This window comes from Canis lupus, chromosome 6 (genome assembly GCF_003254725.2).
Source record: "Canis lupus dingo isolate Sandy chromosome 6, ASM325472v2, whole genome shotgun sequence".
NCBI lineage: Eukaryota > Metazoa > Chordata > Mammalia > Carnivora > Canidae > Canis > Canis lupus.
Window position 1 is genome coordinate 2,840,008 of NC_064248.1, and position 19,993 is coordinate 2,860,000.

At 42.0% G+C, this 19,993-nt stretch overlaps 1 protein-coding gene across 1 annotated transcript in view; it reads right to left on the reverse strand.

Annotated features, from left to right (window-relative positions):
• Positions 1-19,993, reverse strand: part of AUTS2 (activator of transcription and developmental regulator AUTS2) — a 1,134,993-nt gene that overhangs the window by 327,110 nt on the left and 787,890 nt on the right. Inside the window, 1 exon segment of the mRNA XM_025425744.3 lies at positions 2,722-2,751. Coding sequence (XP_025281529.3) covers positions 2,722-2,751 — 30 coding nt within the window.

Below are 19,993 nucleotides of genomic sequence, written 5' to 3' on the forward strand. Positions count from 1 at the left end.
CCTCCAAGCAGCAGATGAAAGCAGCCCTGGTTAGCTCTGGGGCTCGGAGGGGGGCCCAGGCAAGAGGCTCTGGCACAGAGGAGGCTGACAGGGGCCCAGGCTCTGGCGCGCAGCAGAAGTCTGGGAGGATGGTGTTAAAGTCGGTGATAAACACCAGACAATCTCAGTCCAAGAGGGGAAGCCTGGCAGTCTGAACTGTAACAGAGCCAAGCAGGCACGACTGCAATTACAGTCTTGATTGTTCCTGCTGGGAGCCCTCTGGAGGAATACTGGGTGGCAGGGCAGGGAGATGATGGGAGTGTGGCTGTGGAGTAGCTCCCATTAGGAAGAGGGCTTGCAGGGCCACCACGCTCCACGGGAAAGGCGACTAAGGTGGCCAGGGCCGGAGGGTGTGTGTCCGCAGAACACTCCTGATGGCTCTCCCCTTGCCAGTGTCACCCATCTGGTGTGGTTGCTATAAACATCTCTTTATTCTCCTCCATGGCCCTAAACTCATCTCCATCTCTGAGTGGTGGGCCCTAACTCCCTGCCCCTGGTATGACTCTGCTCAGGTGCTGTGGTGCTTCCTACACTCCAAGCTGGAAATGGGGCAGCAAGGACATGGGCATGCTGGTGCTGGGGAGGGACTCATTGGGATGCTGTCAGTGTGTGGGAAACACTGTGTGACAGTTCTGGATATTCTAGGAATTACAGAGGTAGGTAATCCTCTGGACAAGGGGTGCTAGATACCTCCTGAGGTTCTGAGGTAACTGGCCCGGGGTTAAGGCACAGGCACCAGGATTTTTACGGCCCCCCTAGGTGATCAGATGTGCATTCAAGGTTGAGAACACTGATCCAGACACCTATGTGCAACACCACCCTGGACAACCTCATCACCTTCTACCGCTGCTGGAGACCGGGGGCACTTGTGGAATTCATACTGCCTTTTAAATAAGGAATGTCCATTTGGACATGGAACCCAAAGAAGGTTCATCCCCTTGAAGAAGTGCCACTGGCTTGGAAAGTGAGATCAACCATCACCTGTAAGAGATCTCCTGGAATGGCCAGAAGTGCCAGTCCCTCCCTGAGTGCCTATGATGGCCGACAGAATGACGTGAAGACTACCATGTGGGAAGGCTCCAGGGCCAGAGGGCACACCTCAAACGCAGAACCTCTGCTGCTGTCCATGCACCTCTGGCACCCATTGCATGCCGGCTCCCTGAGGTACTTGCAAGGAGCTAAGACTCCCAGGGGCTGGAGGAAGGAAGCTCCTACTTGTCAGTTAAACAAAAGAATAATCCACAGCCCCCTTTGCAGTGTGTACTTTCACTGTCATCCAACAGCCCATTACCATGTCACAGCACAGCGTACCCTTCCATAGGTCACTTTGTTTAAAATGACATGGATAATGCACATGTCAGCAAGCTGACAGTCCTGGCCGTCCTTCAGAGATAAAAACCTCAAGGCGAGAGCCTGTTCTTATCTAGGGGACATGCATTGGTCTATCATCCAAGTCAGGCAGAACATGATTTCTCCAGAGAGCACTTTTTTCATTTCCTGATTTTAAGGAAATCAAATAAGCACCATTTGTCTTCATCTGAATATGCTTGACCTGCTCAAATGATGATGTCTCGCATTTTATAACAGGCTACATATGCTGAATTCAAATTAACGACAGTACAGAACAAGAGCCTTTAGATCTCTCTTGGAGGCTGGCAGCAGAGAAGGAGGTAAGATTCTGGGCTTGATGGGAAGACCCCACCAAATACTAACTGCAGGATTCTGAGTAAAATCCACAAGCAAATAGGAGGTGAAAAGCACAGAATGGGGCTCAAGAAATTCAGCTACACAACACAGAACCAGAAGCTAGGGAGGGGACTATTGGTCCCTTCCTTTGGATGCTAAGCAATATAGAAACTGTGATATTCAGTTAACTCTTTTTGAAATACATAAAGTAGGAATAAAATTAGGAAGAAATTTGGCTGGGGGGTGGGGGTGGGGTGGGACAGCTAGAAAGACCAAATAAACAGACGAACAATCCCATTGCTTCAGACACAGACATTCACTTTACCAGGCTGTGATCCAATCTTCTGAAAGCTCAAAAACTGAGCTCCTTTTCTTGATCCATGTTGAACTGGATACACAGAGGCTGGAGGTTATCAGCCCCCAAAGACAGTATGTACCTGTAGGAAGAAACGCCCTTCCACCTGGCCATCCACCTGGACGAGGAGAGAGCTGCTCTCACCTGAGTTCTCCTACCCACCTCTCACCCCATGATGAGAGTCCTAGAGCATATCATTCATATTTCTATCAAGAAAGCCAGTATGTACAGAAAAGCAAGAAGAAGCATGGAGGTCAGTAAAAGAAATGGAAAAATGACATTTTAAATACAGACTGGCAAGTTTAATATCCCATCCAAGGATTAAAAAAGAAACATCAGATGGTTATTAAAATAGTTTCCTCTTTTAAAATCTATAAAGTGAAAACCTGATGTTACATATACCCAGTATTAATGGATATGATTAAAAAAAAGTGGACCTCACAAAGTAAACACATTATTTCTTATCATAGGAAATGTCACTGTGTAAATACAACTGGTCTTTGCAGAACAGAAAAGGTATGAGCAATATGAAGCTGGCATTCCACCACCCTTTAACTGTGTGGGAGAACCACGGTGCTCAACTGTTCCCACAATCGTGTGTGTGTGTGTGTGTGTGTGTGTGTGTTGGGGGGGTGTCTTACCTTTTCTTCCTGGTCACTGTCACTGTCACACTGAAAAGAAAAACAAGAGAATAAGGGTTAGTGCAAAAGTGGAGTAGATTTTTGTTTTTGATCCAGAAAATAAAAATAAAATAAAGGGAAGACAAGTAAAGGAAATAGGAAATGTTGCTTGAGCTGTAAAGAATTTCTTCAGCTCAAATGCTCATAAACCAAATCAGAAGCAAAATGCTGAGAAGTTGCTTTGTTGACTTTATGTGATGCCTGTGCTCTGTGGTTCTTCTTGTGGTCTATGGACAAGGTCTGGCAAGATGCTCCATCACAATGGTGAGCACCCTACTGCACGGGAGAGGGGATGCCCACTGAGCAGCCAATCTAGCAGCAGGATTAAGGTGAATCAGGATCATTCAGTGGGATTCAGAGCAAATCAATATCTTAATGGAGACCTTCTACCTACAGTTAATGTGAATGGTTGTATCTCTCCCGGTGCTTTTACACAGAAAAAGAGGTAAACCTCTGGATGCTGAGTTCTCTCATTTGGACTCTGAAGGAAGCAGAACATTGTGATGGCTGCCTTTTCTAAGGCTTAGAGGCCCAGAGAAAAGAGGTAATATTCCACTCTAAGGACAAGAATAAGTCAAGGAAGTAAATTAACAGTATGGGCAAAGAAATTTGTTTTAAAGCAGCAGGCTCAGATCATAACTAACAGATCCCAAATTCCAACTGGTGAGCTAAGTTTGGGATAACTAGCGAATGAATTAACTCAAAGTTCTGGCTTCCTCTTTAGATGTTTAGTGGGGGGGGGGAAAGCACATTTTCTTTTTTAAACCAAGATTGTTTGTTATTCATTTGATTGTAAAAAAAAAGGAGGGGTGATGTGTTTTGTCAGAGTGAATGCATAGCAGATAAATAAATTCGTTCATTCATTCAACAGCCCTTGATAAGTACTGCCAAGCTAGACGGATATTCAACCAAGACATAGGACTGGCTCTAGAGTAGCTTTCAAGTCAGCAATAGAGAAAACTAGAACACAAGCACTGAGCAGAGGTGTGGTGGGATAAGAGCCATAGTCCATTTGATGACTCTTCCTGTGGGGTAGAGGACAGACCATGCACTATGGGAGAAGACACAGGTCATGGGTGACCAGTTTGGCAACCATTACAACACTGTCTAAACCAGCATGATGCATGGCTTAAGAAAGGGAGGAACAGATGGCACAGCAATTCTGGAGGTAGAAGCAATAGGACATGGTAACACATGGATATGAGAAAGAAGGAAGAGAGATGAGTCTAGGATGATGCCAAGGTTTTTAGTGTGGCCACCTGGACATGTGCATTGGTGTAGCTATGGGCAGAAACAGAAAATAAATTTGCTTATACAACAGCTAGTACTGGCTAGATACCCACAGTTATTCACAAACCCCTTCTCCCTAATCTATACCTTCTCCTGACATTTTGAGATTTGAAAAAGCCAGGTAGTCTCTCTTTTCCAACTTCCCTTGCAGCTAAGGGTGGCCATAAAACACATTCTTGGCTGAGACTTGAAGAAATACCTGCTGAGGGCTCTGAAAATTTTTTCTCTTCTAAAAAAGAAGAAAGAAGAAGGAAGAAGAAGGAAGAAGAAGGAAGAAGAAGAAGAAGAAGAAGAAGAAGAAGAAGAAGAAGAAGAAGAAGAAGAAGAAGAGGAGCAGCAGCAGGAAGCACTTGCCTCTTGCCTTTGAACATGATTGTTCAAGGATGTGATGTCCAGATCTGTGGCAGCCACCTTGCAAAAATGAGGCCAAAGGTCTCTGTTCAAGAACAAGATGGTGGTGGTACAATGGAGACACTTGAACCAACCTAAGAGCAGCCTGCCTCTGGACATTTTTGTTCAGATAACAGTAAATTACCCTATGATTTAAACCATTGTTAGAGTTCTTTTAATGAGAGTAACAAAAATTTCATCCAAATGGACATCTTGCTATTATAAGATACAACTGGGGCACTACTTCCTCTTTCTAGCTTACCCTCTCTGCACTCTAAGTTTTAGGAACTCACATTAAAAACTAATAGACTAGAAGGTTCTAACATTTTCTACTGTCCGTGCTGGCTTCTCAATTCCATAGGCTATCAGAGTTTTAAAGACAGTGCTTTAACCAAGTACGACTACATTGTTTGCAACCAGGCTTCCAAACTCAGAAGGTCTGAACTTACTTTTGCCTGATGAGTGATTTCTCTATTGTAATAAATCAAAAGAGGTGAGATAAAGACTTTGGAGGCCTAGAACAACAGACAGATGAGGTTGTCTTCTCCTGATTGTGATTTTTCCATTGCCTTGAATTAGGGCTTCCTTGAGGTTTTTAAGTTCTGGGCACATTTTCAAGAGTGACAAAGCATGATTCAGGTGGCACATGGAAGAAAGAAGCATATTTTGCCAGGCAGGCTCATCTCCCCAGATATCACAGCCCACCTTCCGAGGTAATCAATGACAGCTGAAGGCTATGGCACAGCCCTTACCCATGTCCCCAAGGACTGGTGTACGGGGGAGGGGGGGTGTCAAAGGAGTAGGGAGGTTGGGAAAGAGCCACCATTGTCCATGCCCCCCACCCCCATGACCAATCCTAACAGCAGTATGTCCCTGGGAATGGTTATTTCTATCAAAGTGTTAAGCTTTCTGCTTTCCAACAGTCCAGTTCTAATTTCAAGGTCCACTTAATTCTGCATCAAGTAATTACTGATATACCCAGAAGCACCTTGTCTCCAGAGTTAAACATATGGTGGAGAACTGAGACCTACTGGTATCCATTATGGAAGCAGCACGGATGCCAAGCCGATTAAAAATGCTCAGGCTCCCCACACAACATGCCGGGTGAGTGACAGCTCCTCGACAAGGCCAGTTGCAGAGTCTGCCAAAACAGTCTCTGCTGCACTGGGGCCCACATGGTGCGCTGAGAAAACAGTTCCATTTCTGGTATTAAATTCCCATACTGACCCGAGGACTTTGCCGTGAGCTCAGCAGGAGCACACCATCCAATTTACAGCTCTGCTCTCCGGAGCCTCAAGTGCCAGCCCCTGGCAGAGACGAATGATGGTCAACCCCTCCAGCTCATAAATTATGCAAAGGCAATAAATGCACTCAGCAAACAGCGCCTAACGTTTGCCTAGCCTGGCTCCTAACACACTCTGTAAAAAGCCAGAAGCTCGACACATACAAGAGGTCTATTCCACTCATAAAGGGGGTTTGTTGACAACTCCAGACGGAAAGCGAGCCACAGTCCTAAGGAGTCTTTCTGCTTCACTGGCAGCAGTTTATGGGCCGGCTTTATGAAAAAGAGAGGCTGTTTTATAGAGTCAGTGTGGGGAGAATTCAGGTCTCAAATTCACATTTAATACACTGTATGGCTTTCACACCCTAAGTTCAATACATTGCAGATTTTAGGCCAAATGATTCTTGCTCTTGAAAGGTTAAAAAAAGAAGTGTCTGCTCCCCAATCCCTAGATACCCACTCCAATTTACAGGAGTTCACGTCGAGCCACCTCCTGGTTCAGGCATATGTTCTGCATGAGGCTGAGAAGCGGGAAAGGCATGTTGAATGCAGAGTCCCAGATGATTTGACCATTTTAAGCATTTTGACATCAGGGTCCCTCATCGGTTTATTAGCAAACAGGTTGCACGCTAACGACCAGCTTGAGGTGAAAGAGTACTCTCCATGACTAGATTTCAAAGCTCTTTGTGAAAAACTGAAAATGTTTTCCTCCATTTTAAAAGCAAGAAATGAAGAACAAGTAGGCCTTGCACCCCAGACAGGGAAGAATTCTGGGTCGCAGAGTCTTCCAACTGACTTCAAAGTGACCCAGACCAACCACAGACAAAAGAGGGAAACAGGAATGTGAAATTCTCAAAGGCAGGACTTAGGAAGGGGCTAGTGGCTGAGCACAGCGCTGCCGGCCACTGGAACCCATCCCCGCTGAACTTCACTTTCACCTTCTGTATCCTCTGGTTTCGCAAATCAGAAGTGAGCCTTTGGGATCAACTTCTTCATTTTGCACCTAATTCCCACCCTTTAAATGCTTCAACCCATCCAAGCACCCACCCAATATATTCTCCTTTTAAAAATTAATGCATATTCATTGAAGATATTTTTAAAAAATCACCTATGAACCTGCCACCCATAGGTAAACAGCAAATAGACCTATCTAATTCTTTCCGGTCTTTCCTCCATCCTTCCCACATATATTTTAAGAAATGAAAATAAATTCCTACTATATTGTAGCCTGCTTTGTTTTCACATAAGGTGTCAAATATTTTGTTCAATGAGTGAAATTTGCCCTGTCATATCACTTTTTTTTAAAAAAGGCTACACTGTGATCCACCGTATGGATTGTAAATAATCTGGTAAGAAAATCCCCCCGTTCTGTTATTTGGATTGTTTGGACTGACATCATGGAATGTTCCCCTTGTACACACTCACCGATACACTGCTCTTCCCTAGTATCTTCTCATGGCCCTTCCTTCTCTGCATATCCCTTAACGTCCCCGGCTCCCCAGAGTTGAATCTGTAGCCCTATGGCTTCTCTGTGATTTCCAGGAGAGCCCCTAAAGATTCCCTTGGTTCCATGTACCATTTATATGTTGAGACTAAAACATCTCTGTGCCCACCATCTTCCAGCTTATGTGACTTTGGGAGAACTGTTTTAATCCTCTGCATCTCAGTTTACTTATCTATAAAATGTGGGTAATCATAGCATTGCTCTCAAAGGATGGTGAGAACAAAACAGGTTAGCACATGTAAACAACTCAGACAATCACTGTGGATGATAAATGTTAGCTGTTATCAATGTATGTTTTTGTCTGTTATGCCCCCTTCCCGAAACCCTGCAGACCCATCAGACTCAAGCATCCATCTAAAACCAGACTCACCATCTTTTGCTCCGCTCAGCTCTGCCCCTCCCCCACCGTGCCCCTGGTAATGCCATTACGCTTCAGTCTCAGTCGAGACTCTTATCACCCTTGACTCTATTCTTGGGCAGACCCAACTTCCTCTCTTACCCACATTACTGACTCTGCTTTCTAAATTCTCACCATCTCCACCACTTTGGCCACTGCTTTAGTTCAGCCTTTCATTTTATCATTACAAAAGGCTAATGACTGCTTTCCAGGGCCTATGGTCTCTTCCTTTTCTAATCCAAGTCCTTCTTGACCAGGGCAGATGTCCTCATTTTCCATTTGATCATTATGACACTTTCTACGGCAATGAAAACCCTTTAGGTTGCTTCCTCACCTCCCGAGTCCAACCACTTCCCCCCAGTACAGTGTGCCTCTCAAGCTTTCTGTGGAGAAGGGCCATTTGTTGTTGTTTTTTAAGATTTTATTTATTTATTCATGAAAGACACACAATGAGAAGGAGAGAGAGAGAGAGAGAGAGAGAGAGAGAGAGAGAGAGAGGGGCAGAGACATAGACCAAAGTAAAAGCAGGCTCCCTGCAAGGAGCCCAATGTGGGACTCGATCCCGGAGCCTGGAATCACTCCCTGAGCGGAAGGCAGATGTTCAACCTCTGAGCCACCCAGGCATCCCAGGACCATTTGTTTTAGTTTTATTTTTTTTAATTTCCAATACATCATAGACTTATACTTCTGTTAAATATAACATATAATAAATTGCTGGGAAAATGAAAAAGAAAAGCTAGGACATATAAAAAATGTGTTATTATTAGATTTAAGAGGTATAACATTACCCATTGAATTGCTATAAAAGTTTCCAAATGTTTACTCTCAGCTGCCATGCCAATCTTGCAGTAGATAGTTAAGTGAGAGCTCATGGCGTGACCTCTTTCTGTATCCACACTTTGAGTAGCACTATTCTTTTTTTTTTTTTTTTATTTTTTTATTTTTTTTTTATTTTTTTTTTTTTTTATTTTTTTTTTATTTTTTTTTTTTATTTTTTTTTTTGAGTAGCACTATTCTTAACACACCCCTTGCTCTCACCACACTCAGGCACACTTGGTTACGCCTAGGACCTACTATCTTTGCACTTATCAATTCCCTCTGCCTGGAATTCTATTCTCACAAACATAGTTCCCTCTGGGAATCATCCAATACTCTTCTTAGAACTAGGAATTCTTAGAATTACAGTACTCTTCTTAGAACTAATTGTTTCTGTCTCCACCCCTTACAAAACTACATTTTCACTGTTTGCCACAAGAGACATCCCTACTAGACAGTGAGCTCTGGGTAGGTAAGGGCAGTGCCCTGGGGCATGGAAGGTGCTCAGTCATATTGATAAATCCATCTCATTTGTCTTTAGAATTCTTCAAACTGTGGCTGAGTCCAGGTAATATAACAAAACTAGGATTTTGAAAAAACAAGTGATTTCAAAGAAAGAAGGTGTGAGAACCAATGAGTAACTCAATTGTACTCTACCCAACAGTGGAGGGTGTTTGAACACACAGGGCAGGGTTACAGTCATTAGCAGAGCCTAGAGTTGGGGTGTAGAGGGAAATGTCTTCCATTAAAAGGCCCAGACAAGACATGATGATGATTTTTGCATATTCCTCAAAAGCAAACATTTCTCATTTACATTTGGGAATCTCAGTATCTGTCTTAAGACTCTGATCCAAATCGAAATAAGTCAAGGTCTGCGATACCTCTCTGCTTCATTCGGAATGAAGGAACAAGATGGAATTCTAGGTACCTCGTGATGGAATGCATTCTTAAGCAGAAAGTGGCAATCATTGAATATATCACATACAATGACATTGAGGAGGGCATTGCTCTCTATTCTGCTCAATGGACCTTGCTGGAACAGTTATTTTGTATCTCAAATCCATTTATCATTGCCACCAAAGATGTCAGGGCTGAACACCATCACTGAACAAAGTTATTTTATTCTTCCTTTTGCCTAAAGGAAATAAGAGGAAAATGAGGGAGAACCTCAACTTGTAAACTACAGCATCTAACATCAAGTACAATTTAACTTTGCCAGTGACAAAACAAATCGATTTCCCTTTGGGGCAGGCGGTTTATCTACGACTGTAAAGACATCCTCACCTAAAAGCAATTTCAGAAGAAGCCACCTAGAGAAAACATGACACTTATTTTCTTATTTAAAGAAGTAAGGGAGCAGCACAGTGACTAGAAACATGTCCACCACCATCTTCCCCTCTGCCCAATTCCTTGTACATGCAAAAACATGTAGCCATTTTGTGCTGCATATGGCAACTCTGATGTTGTCTGTCTGCTATCACCCCACAAAGCCCTTGTTTCACACTGTTTACACTGCTCTCCTATCGACTTTGGGCTGTACGTGAAATTCAAAGCTACTGAGAACCTTGAAATAAAAAGAGTATTTTAATCCTGAAAATGGTTTGAGGTACTCTTACTGATTGTAAAATGATACCACTGGCCCTCTTCCCTTCCATCCCAACAGTTAACTATGCTTGATCAAATAAAATAGCTCTAAAAAAGTGAAAGCATAATCGAAAGATTTGTTTGCCAAACAGTAGGTTAAAAGATGAGAATAAAGCTTCTGACAGCCACAAAATAAGTGCATTAGAAAATAAGGTAAGTTCTACCAAGCTTTAGCTGTTCAGGAGGCAAGAGGAGAACAAATCTTCAGAAGCTTCTGGAATTCTGTACTGGTGACCTATTATTCCTATGGGGAGCTCTCAGAACCTGGCATTTTTGCAAGTTCTCAGCTTGAATTGGCCAGGGCTCAAATAGCCAACGTCATCTGAGGGGGCTAACAGAACAGTTCTTATTCTCCGCTCCAGGGTCTCTCAGACAATCACACGTTTTCATTCAACAAATAATCTTAAAGCATCTACTATGTGCTAGGTTTATTCTAACCACTCATTAAAAGTACAAATATATTTCCAGAAATCAAGTTGACCAAAATCCGAAGCTCTAAAGGTCACAAATTAAATTTCAACATTTTTTTCCTTTTTGTCACTTTCAAACCCAAGTACATTTCATAAAACAATCTGTATGCTGTAAATTTCCACTTAGCTCATTAAAATATTGTAGGGCTTTTGGAAGTGGAAGAAGTGGATATTTCACAAATCTTTTGAGTTCAGCGTTTTTTCCCCCCTTAGAAGAAAGGAAGTCACACTTTGCCAAGTATAAACATACATAAACCCCAAAGATGAAATTTACTTAAAACCTAGAGCCACAAGCCTCAGTGGTTGCCAAAATGAGAAAAATGAGTTTCTTGTCCAAAGGTAAAACTGACAGGCTAGGGCCGGGTGATTTGTAAACGATCTCTTTTAAGCTTAAGCAACAGATCCTTTGCGTCTTTGTCATTGATTTACTGATTCTAAGTCATCAATAGCATTAATCCGTACCTGCCTGGGGACCTATTACAAATGACTTTGAAGACGGTGTGAAGCAAGAGTTTATTTTAAGACCACAGTATCATTACCAGGGAGACCTTCTCAGCTATGTTCTGTGGTAGCATTATATTTGTGGCTCCCTGTAATGTTGCAATCTTCCCTTTCCAGATCACAGCTGCTTGTTCCTTTGGGTGGGACCTGAGCCCCCTGGATTCGCTTCAACTAAACCCTGGTTCTTTTCAGAGTCCTGTGTGAACTAATAAAACCCAAATTTGCTGATGAGTAAAAAGGAAAAGCATGTTATGGGTTAAAATAATACAAGAGTCTATTTTTTCCGCTGTGTTGTGATCCATAGAAATCACCCTGAGCCTTTTCCCTTTCTTCTCTGCCTGGGAAGCCAATTGCTTTGATTGCAGTGATATGAGCTAGCTAAAATGACTTGCCCTTGCTTGTGAGGCAAATGGAACATGCTAATAGAACTTATCGCATTACCCGATGCAAAAGTGCCATAGCTCATTACTTTAAGATAAAAGGATATCATTGCAGACGGCAAGCAGAATTGACTTTCTGAGGCCCGGCTTGATGATGATTTAATCAACTGCTCTCTTTCACTTCTCATCTCTGCGCCTGTCGGTTTCACAGGTGCCGTTAAATGAGACACTCAGAAAGTGAGCGGAGGGAAAGAAATTGCTGTCATTACTTTTCAAGAAAGGAGGTATGCAAATTTTCGACAGAAAGATTGCGTTCATAATGGGCCTGGTAAAATACAAGGATCATGCTTGACAGGTGAGGGCAAGCCATTCGTATGTCCTTAAAGCAGAGCAACCGTCCTCATTTAGAAATGTGCTCTGTAAGAGAAACTACAAATGAGAGACCGGGCGGGGCCAGTTCCCAGGCGGGCTGGAATCACACAGGGTTGGTCCAAGCTGGTCCAGGTTCTAGAAAAGGGGAAGAAGCTTAAAGTCTTGAGGAAGCCAAAGCCAGATGAGCAGATAACAAAGCCTGGTAGCTCTTCATTGGAACCAAAATGGCAACAAGCTCTTGCAAAGCCTATCTTTTTCTCTTTCACAGGTAACTGTGGAGTCAGTTTGCCAGGATTCAAATCTTGGTTCTACTTCTTATGACCTGTAGGGCCTTAGGCAAGTAAGGCCCTGTGCCTCAGTTTCATTTTCTATCAAAAGGGGCCACTGCCAGTACTACCTCCCAGGGTTGCTGAGAACATTTGAGTTCATAAATATACAATAATAAAGTATATATAATGAATGAATGAATGAATCAATCAATCAATCACTAAAAAGGTATAGAACCATGCCTGATACAGAGGAGGCACTCAGCAGATGTCAGAAATCACGAATTCATTCATTCCTCAACAAAGACTGAGTATCTTTTTTTGTTTGTTTTTTTAGGAGTATGTGTGCCAGGTGCTGGAAACCTACCTGGCTGTGGTTTCTACAGAATACAATTCTTCACTGATTTCACGTATTTAAGTCTTGTTCCCCTGATAGATGGTGAGCTCCTCGACAGAGCACTCTAGTTGTCCCCAGAATCATCACAGGGCCTAAGGTAGTCTTAAGGACCCTAAAAGATGTTCATAACCGATGTGATGATTTATGGATATTCCCCCTCCCTCCCTCCTACTTATCTGATGCTGTGGGCAAGCATAAGCGCAAGACCCCAGAGGAATCTCCTCTTGGAGTAGGGAATTTGTCTGTATTTGGGACTCTAGGCAACCACCAAATGTCCTAGCCTGGGAAAGGAAGAGAAAGTCTGGCCTGAACCACCTTCTGGAACCCACAATGAATCTGAATAGATTAAACGATCAGGGTAGTATGAACAGAGATATTTTTTCATCCACTTTGCCTTCAATAGGTAATTGTTCTATTTTCTCCAACACTCAGAGTAAAAGCATCTTTCTTAAAGTGCCTGTAACTGTGAGTTCTTTTTCCCCAGGTAATGAAGCTGCTGCAAACCATTCTTTCTTCTAGCCCCTGAGGTTGTGAGGCATGGAATGCAGCTCCTGTCTTCCATGCTAAGTGGCACCTACATGACTCAGTTCCTTCCCAATGGGACCAGTCCACCTCAGGCGACAGGAGTGGGAGGAGGGTCCATGGTAGCAGAGCAGCTGGGAGCCCTCTATTTTGGAAAAGTCTGGTTCCTGAAGTGTATTCTGCAGCATGGCTCTTTTAGGGCAGAGAATCTGCATAGGAACTCTCTCTGAGCATTTTGTTTCCCCTAAAATAGCCAGCCTACAGCCACCAGTCATGAAAAAAGAATGTTCTGACCACAGCCCTGGGAGAGAAGTGTTATAACCTGTTTCCAAGATGAGAAGTTAAGGCTTCCAGTGGCACAGGTGGTACTTGAACCCAGCTCCATCCTCCAAAGCTCACGTTCCCAGCAAGCACAATACAGCTCTGCTCACTCTCTCGTGCACTATACAAAGAGACTACTTGAAAAACATCTTTCTGATTAATTGCTTGGCATGGGCAGAGGCAGGCTGAAACCAAAAAGAGGTTGCAATGAATGACCATAAGTGGCAGTGAATGCAGCCAGGCAGTCACATTTCTACTCTACCCCAGACAGCTCTCCCTTAAGAGGAGAACCCAGTGGAGTACCTGGCTCAGGAAAGTGCTCATTAAATCTGAGGCTGACCTAGGTTCAAATTCTGGTCCCTCTTAACTCAGCAGCCATGCAATCTTGGCAAAGATACTTAACATCTTGGAGCCTACCTTCCTTTTTTTCCAGCCTGTAACTGGGAATGATATATACTCCATGGAATTTTTGTTAGAATTAAATGAGTTCAAGCATTTGAAAGCCGCCAGAAAGAAATAACTAAGAGTTTTACTTTTTTTCCAACTCTTTGATGAAAGAAATGCTGTATCACACACAGAAATGAGGTAATGATCGTTATTTAAATGTTGGGTTTAATTTCTTTATAATTTTATTGGCAGATGGGAAATCATATTCTGCAAGAATTCCTGCTTGGGAGGTGTCTGAAGACTCGCTACTATACTAGGCAGAAAGAGAAACAACAACCCAAATAAGCAAGCAAAAACAGAAACTATCATTCCCTCTCAAAGTAGAATAACAAATGGTTTCATTTCACTGATAAAATACACGCATGCCTTGGGAGATACTGCAGACTTGCTTCCAGACCACTGCAATAAAATGAATATCGAAATAAAGTGAGTCGAATGAAATTTTTGGTTTCCCAGTGCATATAAAAGTTATGTTTACACTACACTATAGTCGATGAAGTGTGCAATAGCACTATGTCTAAAAAAAAACCCACAAAAAACAAACAAAAAACAAAAGACCACACACCAATATACATACCTTAGGTTAATAAATACTTTATTGTGAAAAAGTGCTAACCATCATCTGAGCTTATAGTGAGATGTAATCTTTTTGCTGGTGGAGGGTCTTACCTCAGGGTTGCTGTTGCTGCCTGGTCAGGGCGGTGGCTGCTAAAGGCTGGGGTGGCTGCGGCCGCTTCTTGAAATAAGGCGACAATGAAGTTCACCACATTGATTGACTTTTCCTATCATGAACAATTTCTCTGGAGCATGTGATACTGTCAGATGGCAATTCATCCACAGGAGAACTTCTTTTAAAATTGGAGTCAACCTTCTCAAACTCATTTGCTGCTTTATCAACTACATTTATGTCATTTTCTGAATCCTTTGTTGTCATTTCAACAGTCTTCATAACATCTTCACCAGGAATAGATCCCATCTTAAAAATCATTTTTCTTTGCTCAATGCATAGGAAGCAACCCCTCTTTTAGTAAAGTTTGATCACGAGGTTGCAGCCATGCAATCTCACCTTCAGGCTCCACTTCTAATTCGAGTTCTCTTGCTGCTTCCACTACTTCTGCAGTGACTGGCTCCCCTGAAGTCTCGAACCCCTCAAAGTTATCCATGAGGGCTGGAATCAACTTCTTCCAAACTCCCATTAGTGTTGGTATTTTGACTTCCTATAAATCATGGATTATTTAATGCCACTGAGTATGGTGAATCCTTTCGAGACAGTTTTCAATTTACGGTGCCTAGATCCATCAGAGAAATCACTACCTTTGGCACCTACAGCCTTATGAAATGTTTCTTAAATAACATGACTTGAGAGTCGAAATGACTCCTTGATCCACAGGCTGTAGAATGGCTGTTGTGTTAGCAGGTATGAAAATAACATTACTCTCATTCTACGTCTCCATCAGAGCTCTTGGGTGACCAGGTATACTCTCAACGAGCAGTAATATTTTGAAAGGAATCTTATTTTTTGAGCAATAGGTCTCAATAGTGGGCTTAAAATATTCAGTAAACCATTTGTAAACAAATGTGCCATCATCTACACTTTGTTGTTTCATTTATAGAGCACAGGCAGAGTAGATTTAGCATAATTTTTAAGGGCCCTAAGATTTCTATAGTGGTACCTGAAAATTGGCTTCAACCTAAAGGCACTAGCTATACGAGCCCCTAACAAGCCCCTGTCCTTTGAAGCTCTGAAGCCAGGCACTAACTTCTCTCTAGCTAAGCAAGTCCTGATGGCATCTTCTTCCAATGGAAGCCTGTTTCATCTACACTGAAGGTCTATTGTTTGGTGTAGCCCCCTTCATTAAGGATCTTAGCTGGATCTTCTGGAGAACTGGCTGCAGCTTCTCCATCAGCATTGGTTCCTTCACCTTGCACTTTTATGTTATGGAGATGGCTTCCTTTCCTTAAACCTCACAAATCAATCCCTACTAGCTTTAAACTTTGCTCCTGTAGCTTCCTCACCTCTCCCAACAGTCACAGAATTAAAGAGAAGTAAGGCCTGGCTCTAGATTGGGTTTTGGCCTAAGGGAATGTTGTAGCTGGTTTGAGCTTCTACCCAGACCATGTAGACTTTCCTTATATCAGCAATAAAGCTGCTTTACTTTATCATTCATGTGTTCGTTAGAATAGCACTTTTAATTTCCTTCAAGAGCTTTTCCTTTGCATTTATAGCTTGACCAACTGTTTGGTGCAAGAGGCCTAGCTTTTAGCCTGTCTTGGCTTTAGACAAGCTTTCTTCACTAAGCTCAATCATTTGTAGCTTTTGATTTAAGGGAGAGACTTGTGACTCTTCCTTAAACACTCAGAGGTTATTGTAGGGTTAGTAATTGGTCTAATTTCAAAATCACTGTGTCTCAGAGAATAGGGAGACTCAAGAAGAGGGAGAGAGATGGGGGACTGGCCAGTCAGCAGAGCAGTCAGAGCACACACAACCTTTATCTGTTAAGTTTGCTGTCTGATAGAAGCACAGTTCAGGCCACCCCAAAACAATGGCAATAGTGACATCAAACATCACTGACTACAGATCACCATTACAAATATAATAAAAGTGAAAAAGTTTGAAATACTGTGAGAATTACCAAAATACGACCGAGAAATGAATTGAGCAAATGGTGTTGGAAAAACAGAACTGTTTAATTCATGGAAGCCACAGACCTTCAATTCAGTATGTGCAAAACAAGGTGTCTGTGAAACACAACAAAGGGAAGTGCACTAAGATGAAGTATGGCTCTACCAACAAGGCAAGACACTTTAGAATTCAGTTTTCTAAGTGTTCCGTTAAGTTCCTGATGCACATTTTTTGGGTGGATATAATGTGGATCTATTCTTCAGTTAAATAATAGGCAGTAACCTGTGTATAGGGACTAATGTCAAATGAGGAGCTGGAGTTAGACTTGTTGGTTATGCAGAGTACAGTAACAACTTGTAGGCTTTGACATTAGCAAGAGGTTCACTCAAATTCAAATTGGCAAAATAAATAATTAGATAGATAGAATGGATATAAAAAATGTCAGGTGATTTTATTGGTATAAGTAGGAAGCCAGCAACTTTGGAATCTGTCCAGGGATTCTGACCAATCAGGGTTCAAAACTATCTGGAGAGCCCTTTGCCTGGAATTTATACATATGCAAGGCTGACTTAAGGACTTACCTAACAAAACCAACCAAGAGAATAACCTTGGGAAGAGAAAACTTCCTAGAGTATTAAGAATGGTAATTGCAAACACAGGGATTAAAATGCCTGGCACTTAGTAGGCACACTCAATAGTCTAACAAACTACTTCTACCCCACTTGGAAATGCCTGTTCTCTCTTCCATAGATAGGAAAGCTTTCTCTGATTTCTCTGCATCTTCAACACTGTGGTCAGAAGCTGCTTATATCTGCTCTTCCTAAATCTGACATCTGAAAGGGGCTCAATAAATACATGTGAAAGAATGAATCCATAAATCATATTAGCAAAATATCTGAGAGACGATGTCATGGAAATTGTTTAATTGAGGAGATCCAGAAATAGACAGTGGTTGATGGGATGAATACTAAGGTATTTGAAAGTGTGGGTGTCTGAATGTTTGTATGAGAAAGACACAGACATAATTTCAAGCTAAAAGAAGATAACCCCATACATTTGAAGAAATCTAATTTTAAGGTTATTTTTTTAAGAAAATCAGGAGACTCAAAATCCTAAAGTATTTCCCCTTACATTTGACTCACTTCAAGTCAAATGAAGCAACTGGAACTGAAGAGGAAAAGGGAACACAGTGTTCTCATATTGCAGAAACACAATGGCCACGTTAGCAACTTCCCATCCATCTGACTTTTTGTTTTGTTTTTAAAATTTAAGAGAGTAAAAAGTGTAGCTAAAGGAATAGAAATATGGCTTGAGACAAAGTGATTTACAAATGTCAAAGGGTGGTTTGAGAAGATCCAAAGACATGGTGGGCTGCCATTCCATATGATCCAGAAACTGATTTGGTTTTTTTTCCCCCTTCCTCTTAGGCACCTCACTTTTGTCCCTCTTAGAATCCATCATTCATAACTGGCATTGTAAATTAAATTGTACCTAACAACAGTCTTTATTTTAGGATGGCTTGAAAGCCTATCTTATAAATCACAAACAAGGAAGAGTAGGATTACTATAAATTGTCTGCAAGAAAATACAAATCGCCAAGATAAAAACACCCACTGGTTTGCCAGTCTCAAGTTCCCTGTTTTGACATACTATATGCAGTAATTTGGTACCCACAATCTCTTATTAGAAAATGAATGTGCTATTTTTCTGAATGCTGCAATTACAATAATTGAATTTAAAATGCGGATTGAGTTTCTCTATTTGGAGGAAAAGAATAATTGTGTATTTCTGATTAAAATCAAGGGGACTGAAAAGGGGTTGTACGGATTCCAGCTTCAGTCTCCCTAAGTGACTCCTCGTGAGGCCAGAGAAAAGAAACGTTCAAGTACAGAGAAATGGACCAGCACCTCAGCAGCAGGCACTGTCTTTGGCCTCATTTGCTTTGTCTCCTGGCCTTCCATCACAACACCCCTGTGACAGAGGCAATCAGAGCACTGTGGCATGGTTACGTATTAAATGGCAGCCATGCTGGAGTTCCCCACTGTGTCAAAAATTAAGAGTTAAAATGCAAGGAAAACAAACATTTCTTTGTGTTGAAAATGCCTGTCCCCTTTCAGAATGCAAACATTTTGGAGTAGTTATTTCCTCTTTATAGAATCTATTCTGGGGGGTGGTGGTGGTGGTGGTGTTGGTGGTTATAATGGCAGAAAGAGTGGGGAGAAGGAAACCAATGATATTTTCTAGAGGTCTCCGCTTATTTTATTTTACCAAAAAACGATATAAGAAGCCACCTTTAAGGTTCAGATGTAAGAAAGGAAAAGGGATTGAGCAAGAAGAGGGCTCTCTTGCCTTTGTAATGCCTCTTTATTGGGTGTCTCCTGAAGTCCCCTATTTATCCAAAGTGAAAGGGGAATTGAGTCTCACAAGTCCTCCTAAATATTTCTTAAAATATAGCTTTCTAAAAAAACAGAACAGTTTTTCTAGCACAAAATGAGCAATGGATTGTCCCTTTATATTGCTTGCTTTTTTTAAAGTGGCATTAATGGCTTTACTGAGCTATAACTGACGAGAATAAACTAGCCATATTTAAAATGCACTATTTGACACGTTTGTACATATGTATACAGCCATGAAATCATACCACAATCAAGAGAGGAAACATCCACAGCACACAAGTCTCCTGAGCTCCTTTGTTAATCCTGCCCATACCGCCCCTGCCTCCACTGATCTGTGTTCTGTCACTACAGATTAGTTTGTGTATTTTCTAGAGTTTTATATAAATGGAATCATACAGTGTGTACTCTTTTTGCCTGGTTTCTATCATTCACTGCTTACTATTTGGATGCCTAATTAAAAGGAAGCATCCCAGCTCAAGCACAGAAGGCAGCCTATAGAAGCCACCTTGGCCAGGGTTTACTGTCATCCCCTAGGAATAGGACCGATTACTTGGTCTTACTTTATTCTTAGGCTTTATTATGTACTTCAGTAATCAATAAGCATTTCTATGGCAGAGGGTTTATTTTACTCTATAAATCCAAGAAGGAGAGAATGATATTAACACATCAGTATGGATGGGCTCTGCTGCTCTATAACACTATGAGGAGAATGCGAGCAACAGATTTAAATCTAAGAAGGTTACAGAACAGTCATAGCTCCTGGCTGGATGGCAGGAATCGTAAAAGACTCAGGCAAGATCTACAGCAATGCACCATGAACCAATGGGACTCACGGAGGAAAAAAAAAAAAAAAAAACTGAATAGGCATGCTCCTTGTCTACCCAGAAAGAATTATAAGCACTGGCTTGAGTGGAATGTGAAGAGCCTCTCTCAAAAATCCAAACTATTTCTTAACAGAACGAATAAAAAGGCAGTGAACAAGTGTTGATTGCAGGCTGACTGCGTAGAAAGCCCCAATCAGGTTTAGGAACTCAAGGGTCACCTGGCAGTCCCAGGAGGCTCTTCCTTCTTTCCTCCCACTACAACTCTTGCCCCCTGGGCTCCATGGTAATGAACAGCACAGCATTTTTTCTCTAGCTAGCCCTTGGAAACTCACCCTTCCTTTCAAAAGGAGAGACATGAATTCACGGGAGAGAAAATATAAATGGCTAATAA